The 9,732-nt window shown below is 45.8% G+C and overlaps 1 protein-coding gene across 2 annotated transcripts in view; it reads left to right on the top strand.

The window, feature by feature from the left end:
- LOC121532834 (protein diaphanous homolog 1-like) overlaps positions 1-9,732 on the top strand; it is a 172,644-nt gene that overhangs the window by 130,759 nt on the left and 32,153 nt on the right. For both annotated transcript variants that reach the window (XM_041838636.2, XM_041838629.2), the window contains 6 exons: positions 629-723; positions 883-984; positions 2,496-2,735; positions 3,105-3,234; positions 3,363-3,487; positions 4,473-4,637. In XM_041838636.2, the coding sequence (XP_041694570.2) occupies positions 629-723; positions 883-984; positions 2,496-2,735; positions 3,105-3,234; positions 3,363-3,487; positions 4,473-4,637 (857 nt within the window). The remainder of the gene's footprint in view (positions 1-628; positions 724-882; positions 985-2,495; positions 2,736-3,104; positions 3,235-3,362; positions 3,488-4,472; positions 4,638-9,732) is intronic.

Here is a 9,732-nt window from a genome sequence, read left to right as displayed (position 1 = left end):
TCAACTCTCAGGGTTTCAATGCAGCAAGTATCTAGCAATTAAGCAGTCACTCCAGTAATGATTACTGAGTGTTGTTGCTGGTTGTTTGGGCTGAGTGTCTTATGTGATGGGCTGAGTGTCTTATGTGATGGGCTGAGTGTGTTATGTGGTGGGCTGAGTGTGTTATGTGGTGGGCTGAGTGTGTTATGTGATGGGCTGAGTGTGTTATGTGGTGGGATGAGTGTGTTATGTGGTGGGCTGAGTGTGTTATGTGGTGGGCTGAGTGTGTTATGTGGTGGGCTGAGTGTGTTATGTGGTGGGCTGAGTGTGTTATGTGGTGGGCTGAGTGTGTTATGTGGTGGGCTGAGTGTGTTATGTGGTGGGCTGAGTGTGTTATGTGGTGGGCTGAGTGTTATGTGGTGGGCTGAGTGTGTTATGTGATGGGCTGAGTGTGTTATGTGATGGGCTGAGTGTGTTATGTGATGGGCTGAGTGTGTTATGTGATGGGCTGAGTGTGTTATGTGATGGGCTGAGTGTGTTATGTGATGGGCTGAGTGTGTTATGTGATGGGCTGAGTGTGTTATTTGATGGGCTGAGTGTGTTATGTGATGGGCTGAGTGTGTTATGTGATTGGCTGTGTGTGTTTCAGCCATCTTCCTGGGCTCGTTCCGTATGCCCTATGAGGAGATCAAGAACGTCATCCTGGAGATCAACGAGAAGCTGCTCTCTGAGTCCATGGTGCAGGTACAGACCAGATTGTCTGTCTGTCTGTCTGTGTCTGAGCATGCGTTAGAAAGTCATTATTTTCTATATATGTGTGTAAGGTAATGCAAATGTATGTTTTGTTTAGTCAAATGTTGTGTTCATCCTGTATGTAAATAAATGTTCTCTCTGTGTGTGTAGAATCTGATCAAGCAGTTGCCGGAACAGGAGACGCTGAATGTTCTGGGGGAGATGAAGGAGGAGTATGAAGACCTGGCGGAGGCCGAGCAGTTTGGAGTAGTGGTGAGAACACACACACACACACTATTGTGTGACCTAACTACTGACAGCTGGGGAGAACCACATGGCTGACTGGAAAATGAAGCATAAACAAAGCTCTGATTGGCCTGAATAAACTTCAGCATTAAACCCTATTGCGCCTACTCAAACACTACCAGGAATAGGATCCTGCCCATCCCACTTTAAAGGAAACATAAGCACTAAAACGATGCTTCACAAACCATCTATAACGCACCCCTTGTGTGTGTGTCATGGTCTCCCCTCTCCCCCCTCTGTCCCCCCTCTCCCCCCTCTGTCTCCTCTCTCTCCCCTCTCTGTCCCCTCTCCCCCTCTCTGTCCCCTCTCCCCCTCTCTGTCCCCTCTCCCTCTCTGTCCCCTCTCCCCCTCTCTGTCCCCTCTCCCCCTCTCTGTCCCCTCTCCCCCTCTCTGTCCCCCCTCCCCTCTCTGTCCCCTCTCCCCCCTCTCTGTCCCCTCTCCCCTCTCTGTCCCCTCTCCCCCTCTCTGTCCCCTCTCCCCCTCTCTGTCCCCTCTCCCCCTCTGTCCCCCTCTCCCCTCTGTCCCCTCTCCCCTCTCTGTCCCCTCTCCCCCTCTCTGTCCCCTCTCCCCTCTCTGTCCCCTCTCCCCCTCTCTGTCCCCTCTCCCCTCTCTGTCCCCTCTCCCCCTCTCTGTCCCCTCTCCCCCTCTCTGTCCCCTCTCCCCCTCTCTGTCCCCTCTCCCCCTCTCTGTCCCCTCTCCCCTCTTTGTCCCCTCTCCCCCTCTCTGTCCCCTCTCCCCTCTCTGTCCCCCTCTCCCCTCTCTGTCCCCTCTCCCCCTCTCTGTCCCCTCTCCCCTCTCTGTCCCCTCTCCCCCCTCTGTCCCCTCTCCCCCTCTCTGTCCCCTCTCCCCCCTCTGTCCCCTCTCCCCCCTCTCTGTCCCCTCTCCCCTCTCTGTCCCCTCTCCCCCCTCTGTCCCCTCTCCCCCTCTCTGTCCCCTCTCCCCCCTCTCTGTCCCCTCTCCCCTCTCTGTCCCCTCTCCCCCTCTCTGTCCCCTCTCCCCTCTCTGTCCCCTCTCCCCCTCTCTGTCCCCTCTCCCTCTTTGTCCCCTCTCCCCCTCTCTGTCCCCTCTCCCCTCTCTGTCCCCTCTCCCCCTCTCTGTCCCCTCTCCCCTCTTTGTCCCCTCTCCCCCCCTCTGTCCCCTCTCCCCCTCTCTGTCCCCTCTCCCCCCTCTCTGTCCCCTCTCCCCCTCTCTGTCCCCTCTCCCCTCTCTGTCCCCTCTCCCCCTCTCTGTCCCCTCTCCCCTCTCTGTCCCCTCTCCCCCTCTCTGTCCCCCTCTCCCCTCTCTGTCCCCTCTCCCCCTCTCTGTCCCCTCTCCCCCTCTCTGTCCCCTCTCCCCTCTCTGTCCCCTCTCCCCCTCTCTGTCCCCTCTCCCCTCTCTGTCCCCTCTCCCCCTCTCTGTCCCCTCTCCCCTCTCTGTCCCCTCTCCCCCCCTCTGTCCCCTCTGTCCCCTCTCCAACCCTCCCCTCTCTCCCCCTCCAGATGTCGACGGTGAAGCGTCTGAAGCCTCGGCTGACGGCCATCTTGTTCCGGCTGCAGTTTGAGGAGCAGCTGAACAACATCAAGCCAGACGTGGTGTCTGTGACGGCGGCCTGCGAGGAGCTGAGGAAGAGCAGCACCTTCTCCCAGCTGCTGCAGATCATCCTGCTGGTGGGTAACTACATGAACGCTGGCTCCCGCAACGCCAAGGCCTTCGGATTCAGCATCAGCTACCTCTGCAAGGTGAGATATATACACACACACACACGTCATGGCTCTACAGAGCTACCATTGTACTCGCGTATGCGCCTAAATATGTTGTTGGAATTTTAATTTAGGAGCACCTGTGCCCCTAAAAACAAAATCACCCAGATGATGATTGTTGCAATGATTACTTCACTGTACCGCGGCCCCTGAGTGCCATGGAGAATACACTGAGCGCTGATTCATGGCCGTCATGCTTGCACCATTACCACAAAGAAATGTGTCAACTTAGGCACACATGCTCCTTGTAAAAACGGTCCGCGTAAAGTGCTGCATGTACATAACCACGGTTTTAAAAAGGGGTGGCAATAAGGGGTATACTTTAGAATCTGCCCTCTGTCCAATCAGCTGCGGGACACCAAGACAGCTGACCTGAAGCAGACTCTCCTGCACTTCCTGGCTGATGTGTGTCAGGAGCAGTACCCCGACGTCCTGACGTTCCCCGACGAACTCATTCACGTAGAGAAGGCCAGCCGAGGTAACCATGGGCTACACCTAACAACACCTACCCTCAGTACTCTCACACAGTTTCCTTTCCTTGTTTCCTCTCCTCATCCTGTTTCCTTTCATGATACACTGACCTGTCTCCTCTAACCCCTGTCTCAGTGTCAGCTGAGACCCTGCAGAAGAACCTGGAGCAGATGGGCTGTGCGCTGAAGACTCTGGACAAAGACCTGGAGACCTTCCCTCCTCCACAGAGTGATAGGGACATGTTTGTAGAGAAAATGACTATATCCTTTACTACTGCAAATCACTGTCAATCAAACTTCATTCAATCATTTTAACCTCCTCCTAGTCCAATCAAACTTAATGTAAAGGAACGTTTCAAAGGAGCTCCACACATCTTACGATTTACGATGGCGACAGGAAACATCCTCTGATGTAATTTCCTGTAAGCCTTTCCATGCTGAATGTGTGTGAGTGTTTATGAATGTGTGTTTGAGAGTGTATGAATGAGTGTGTATGCTTATGTGTGTTGGGCATGGTGTGTATATCTCTGTGTTGGGGTGGTGTGTATATCTCTGTGTTGGGCATGGTGTGTATATCTCTGTGTTGGGGTGGTGTGTATATCTCTGTTGGGCATGGTGTGTATATCTCTGTGTTGGGCGTGGTGTGTATATCTCTGTTGGGCATGGTGTGTATATCTCTGTTGGGTATGGTGTGTATATCTCTGTTGGGCATGGTGTGTATATCTCTGTGTTGGGGTGGTGTGTATATCTCTGTGTTGGGCGTGGTGTGTATATCTCTGTGTTGGGGTGGTGTGTGTATATCTCTGTGTTGGGCGTGGTGTGTATATCTCTGTGTTGGGGGTGGTGTGTATATCTCTGTGTTGGGGGTGGTGTGTATATCTCTGGGTGGTGGGTATATCTCTGTGTGTTGGGGTGGTGTGTGTATCTCTGTGTGTTGGGGTGGCGTGTATATCGCTGTGTTGGGCGTGGTGTGTATATCTCTGGGTGGTAGGTATATCTCTGTGTGGTGGGGTGGTGTGTGTATCTCTGTGTGTTGGGGTGGCGTGTATATCGCTGTGTTGGGCGTGGTGTGTATATCTCTGGGTGGTAGGTATATCTCTGTGTGGTGGGGTGGTGTGTGTATCTCTGTGTGTTGGGGTGGTGTGTGTATCTCTGTGTGTTGGGGTGGTGTGTATAACGCTGTGTTGGGGGTGGTGTGTATATCTCTGGTTTGCCAGGCTGTGTATTTCTTAACTACGTTCCTCACAGCTTTGTGGCCAGTGCCAGAGAGCAACATGAGAAGTTGGACATGATGCATAAGAACATGGAGAAGCAGTACTCTGACCTGGGGGAATACTTTGTGTTCGACCCTCGCAAGATTTCTGTCGAAGAGTTCTTCGGTGACCTCAACAACTTCAAGAACATGTTCCAGGTGAGTTTGAGCGTTGGCAAATGGCAGGTAGTGTCAGTTAGTATTAGTATCAGGTAGTATCAGTTAGTATTAGTATCAGGTAGTACCAGATATATCATTTAGTATTAGTAACAGGTAGTAGCATGTAGTACCAGGTATATCATTTAGTATCAGGTAGTACCAGGAAGTGTCAGTTAGTATTAGTACCAGGTAGTGTCAGATAGTACCTGTTAGTATTAGTATCAGGTAGTACCAGTTAGTATTAGTATCAGTTAGTATTAGTATCAGGTAGTATCAGTTACTATTAGTGTCAGGTAGTATCAGTTAGTACAATGTAGTTCAGTTAGTATTAGTGTCAGGGAGTACCAGGTAGTTCAGTTAGTACAAGGTAGTTCAGTTAGTATCAGGTAGTTCAGTTAGTATCAGGTAGTATCAGTTAGTTCAGTTAGTATCAGGTAGTTCAGGTAGTATCAGATAGTTCAGTTACTATCAGGTAGTATCAGGTAGTTCAGTTAGTATCAGGTAGTTCAGTTAGTATCCGGTAGTTCAGTTAGTATCAGGTAGTATCAGTTAGTATCCGGTAGTTCAGTTAATATCAGTTAGTTCCATTTAGTATCAGGTAGTTCAGGTAGTATCAGGTAGTATCAGTTAGTATCAGGTAGTTCAGTTAGTATCAGGTAGTTCAGTTAGTATCAGTTAGTATCAGGTAGTTCAGTTAGTATCATTTACATTACATTTTATTCATTTAGCAGACGCTCTTATCCAGAGCGACTTACAGGAGCAATTAGTGTTAAGTGCCTTGCTCAAGGGCACATCGACAGTCGGCTCGGGGATTAGAACCAGCGACCTTTCGGTTACTTACACAACGCTCTTAACCACTAGTATCAGGTAGTTCAGTTAGTATCAGGTAGTTCAGTTAGTATCAGGCCGAGGCAGTTCTATTGTGTTTCTTCCATTTGCGAATAATCGCACCAACTGTTGTCACCTTCTCACCAAGCTGCTTGGCGATGGTCTTGTAGCCCATTCCAGCCTTGTGTAGGTCTACAATCTTGTCCCTGACATCCTTGGAGAGCTCTTTGGTCTTGGCCATGGTGGAGAGTTTGGAATCTGATTGATTGATTGCTTCTGTGGACAGGTGTCTTTTATACAGGTAACAAGGTGAGATTAGGAGCACTCCCTTTAAGAGTGTGCTCCTAATCTCAGCTGGTTACCTGTATAAAAGACACCTGGGAGCCAGAAATCTTTCTGATTGAGAGGGGGTCAAATACTTATTTCCCTCATTAAAATGCAAATGTTATTCTGTCTCTCACTGTTCAAATAAACCTACCATTAAAATTATAGACTGATCATTTCTTTGTCAGTGGGCAAACGTACAAAATCAGCAGGGGATCAAATACTTTTTTCCCTCACTGTAGTATCAGGTTGTTCAGTTAGTATCAGGTAGTATCAGGTAGTTCAGTTAGTATCAGGTAGTTCAGGTTGTTCAGGTAGTATCAGATAGTTCATTTAGTATCAGGTTGTTCCGTTAGTATCAGGTAGATCAGTTAGTATCAGGTAGTTCAGGTTGTTCAGTTAGTATCAGGTAGTTAAGTTACTATCAGGTAGTTCAGTTAGTATCAGGTAGTTCAGTTAGTATCAGGTAGTTCAGGTTGTTCAGTTAGTATCAGGTAGTTCAGGTTGTTCAGTTAGTATCAGGTAGTTCAGTTAGTATCAGGTAGTTCAGGTTGTTCAGGTAGTTCAGTTAGTATCAGGTAGTTAAGTTACTATCAGTTAGTATCAGGTAGTTCAGTTAGTATCAGGTAGTTCAGTTAGTATCAGGTAGTTCAGGTTGTTCAGTTAGTATCAGGTAGTTCAGGTTGTTCAGTTAGTATCAGGTAGTTAAGTTACTATCAGGTAGTTCAGTTACTATCAGGTAGTTCAGTTAGTATCAGGTAGTTCAGTTAGTATCAGGTAGTTCAGGTTGTTCAGTTAGTATCAGGTAGTTCAGGTTGTTCAGTTAGTTTCAGGTTGTTCAGTTAGTATCAGGTAGTTCAGGTTGTTCAGTTAGTATCAGGTAGTTCAGGTTGTTCAGTTAGTATCAGGTAGTTCAGGTTGTTCAGTTAGTATCAGGTAGTTCAGTTAGTATCAGGTTGTTCAGGTTGTTCAGTTAGTATCAGGTAGTTCAGGTTGTTCAGTTAGTATCAGGTAGTTCAGTTAGTATCAGGTAGTTCAGGTAGTTCAGTTAGTATCAGGTAGTTCAGTTAGTATCAGGTAGTTCAGTTAGTATCAGGTAGTTCAGTTAGTATCAGGTAGTTCAGTTTGTATCAGGTAGTATCAGTTAGTATCAGGTAGTTCAGGTAGTTCAGTTAGTATCAGGTAGTTCAGGTTGTTCAGTTAGTATCAGGTAGTTCAGGTTGTTCAGTTAGTATCAGGTAGTTCAGTTAGTATCAGGTAGTTCAGTTAGTATCAGGTAGTTCAGTTAGTATCAGGTAGTTCAGTTAGTATCGGGTAGTTCAGTTTGTATCAGGTAGTATCAGTTAGTATCGGGTAGTTCAGGTTGTTCAGTTAGTATCAGGTTGTTCAGTTAGTTTCAGGTTGTTCAGTTAGTATCAGTTAGTATCAGGTAGTTCAGGTTGTTCAGTTAGTATCAGTTAGTAGCAGGTAGTTCAGTTAGTATCAGGTAGTTCAGTTAGTTTCAGGTAGTTCAGTTAGTACCAGGTAGTTCAGTTAGTATCAGGTAGTATCAGGTAGTTCAGTTAGTATCAGGTAGTTCAGGTTGTTCAGTTAGTATCAGGTAGTTCAGTTAGTATCAGGTAGTTCAGTTAGTATCAGTTAGTATCAGGTAGTTCAGTTAGTATCAGGTAGTTCAGTTAGTACCAGGTAGTTCAGTTAGTATCAGGTAGTATCAGGTAGTTCAGTTAGTATCAGGTAGTTCAGGTAGTTAAGTTAGTATCAGGTAGTTAAGTTGGTATCAGGTAGTTCAGGTAGTTCAGTTAGTATCAGGTAGTTCAGTTAGTATCAGTTAGTATCAGGTAGTTCAGTTAGTATCAGGTAGTATCAGTTAGTTTCAGGTTGTTCAGTTAGTATCAGGTAGTTCAGTTAGTTTCCAGGTAGTTCCAGTTAGTATCAGGTAGTTAAGTTAGTATCAGGTAGTTCAGGTAGTTCAGTTAGTATCAGGTAGTTCAGTTAGTATCAGTTAGTATCAGGTAGTTCAGTTAGTATCAGGTAGTATCAGTTAGTTTCAGGTTGTTCAGTTAGTATCAGGTAGTTCAGTTAGTTTCAGGTAGTTCAGTTAGTATCAGGTAGTTCAGGTAGTTCAGTTAGTATCAGGTAGTTCAGTTAGTATCAGGTAGTTCAGTTAGTATCAGTTAGTATCAGGTAGTTCAGTTAGTATCAGGTAGTTCAGTTAGTACCAGGTAGTTCAGTTAGTATCAGGTAGTATCAGGTAGTTCAGTTAGTATCAGGTAGTTCAGGTAGTTAAGTTAGTATCAGGTAGTTAAGTTAGTATCAGGTAGTTCAGGTAGTTCAGTTAGTATCAGGTAGTTCAGTTAGTATCAGGTAGTTCAGTTAGTATCAGGTAGTATCAGTTAGTATCCGGTTGTTCAGTTAGTATCAGGTAGTTCAGTTAGTATCCGGTAGTTCAGTTAATATCAGTTAGTTCCATTTAGTATCAGGTAGTTCAGTTAGTATCAGGTAGTATCAGGTAGTATCAGTTAGTATCAGGTAGTTCAGTTAGTATCAGGTAGTTCAGTTAGTATCAGTTAGTATCAGGTAGTTCAGTTAGTATCATTTACATTACATTTTACATTTTATTCATTTAGCAGACGCTCTTATCCAGAGCGACTTACAGGAGCAATTAGTGTTAAGTGCCTTGCTCAAGGGCACATCGACAGTCGGCTCGGGGATTAGAACCAGCGACCTTTCGGTTACTTACACAACGCTCTTAACCACTAGTATCAGGTAGTTCAGTTAGTATCAGGTAGTTCAGTTAGTATCAGGCCGAGGCAGTTCTATTGTGTTTCTTCCATTTGCGAATAATCACACCAACTGTTGTCACCTTCTCACCAAGCTGCTTGGCGATGGTCTTGTAGCCCATTCCAGCCTTGTGTAGGTCTACAATCTTGTCCCTGACATCCTTGGAGAGCTCTTTGGTCTTGGCCATGGTGGAGAGTTTGGAATCTGATTGATTGATTGCTTCTGTGGACAGGTGTCTTTTATACAGGTAACAAGGTGAGATTAGGAGCACTCCCTTTAAGAGTGTGCTCCTAATCTCAGCTGGTTACCTGTATAAAAGACACCTGGGAGCCAGAAATCTTTCTGATTGAGAGGGGGTCAAATACTTATTTCCCTCATTAAAATGCAAATGTTATTCTGTCTCTCACTGTTCAAATAAACCTACCATTAAAATTATAGACTGATCATTTCTTTGTCAGTGGGCAAACGTACAAAATCAGCAGGGGATCAAATACTTTTTTCCCTCACTGTAGTATCAGGTTGTTCAGTTAGTATCAGGTAGTATCAGGTAGTTCAGTTAGTATCAGGTAGTTCAGGTTGTTCAGGTAGTATCAGGTAGTTCATTTAGTATCAGGTTGTTCCGTTAGTATCAGGTAGATCAGTTAGTATCAGGTAGTTCAGGTTGTTCAGTTAGTATCAGGTAATTAAGTTACTATCAGGTAGTTCAGTTAGTATCAGGTAGTTCAGTTAGTATCAGGTAGTTCAGTTAGTATCAGGTAGTTCAGGTTGTTCAGTTAGTATCAGGTAGTTCAGTTAGTATCAGGTAGTTCAGGTTGTTCAGGTAGTTCAGTTAGTATCAGGTAGTTCAGTTAGTATCAGGTAGTTCAGTTAGTATCAGGTAGTTCAGGTTGTTCAGTTAGTATCAGGTAGTTCAGTTAGTATCAGGTAGTTCAGGTTGTTCAGGTAGTTCAGTTAGTTTCAGGTTGTTCAGTTAGTATCAGTTAGTATCAGGTAGTTCAGGTTGTTCAGTTAGTATCAGTTAGTAGCAGGTAGTTCAGTTAGTATCAGGTAGTTCAGTTAGTTTCAGGTAGTTCAGTTAGTACCAGGTAGTTCAGTTAGTATCAGGTAGTATCAGGTAGTTCAGTTAGTATCAGGTAGTTCAGGTTGTTCAGTTAGTATCAGG

This window comes from Coregonus clupeaformis, chromosome 2, assembly GCF_020615455.1.
Source record: "Coregonus clupeaformis isolate EN_2021a chromosome 2, ASM2061545v1, whole genome shotgun sequence".
In the NCBI taxonomy this organism is placed as follows: domain Eukaryota; kingdom Metazoa; phylum Chordata; class Actinopteri; order Salmoniformes; family Salmonidae; genus Coregonus; species Coregonus clupeaformis.
This window is presented reverse-complemented; position numbering and strand designations above follow the sequence as displayed.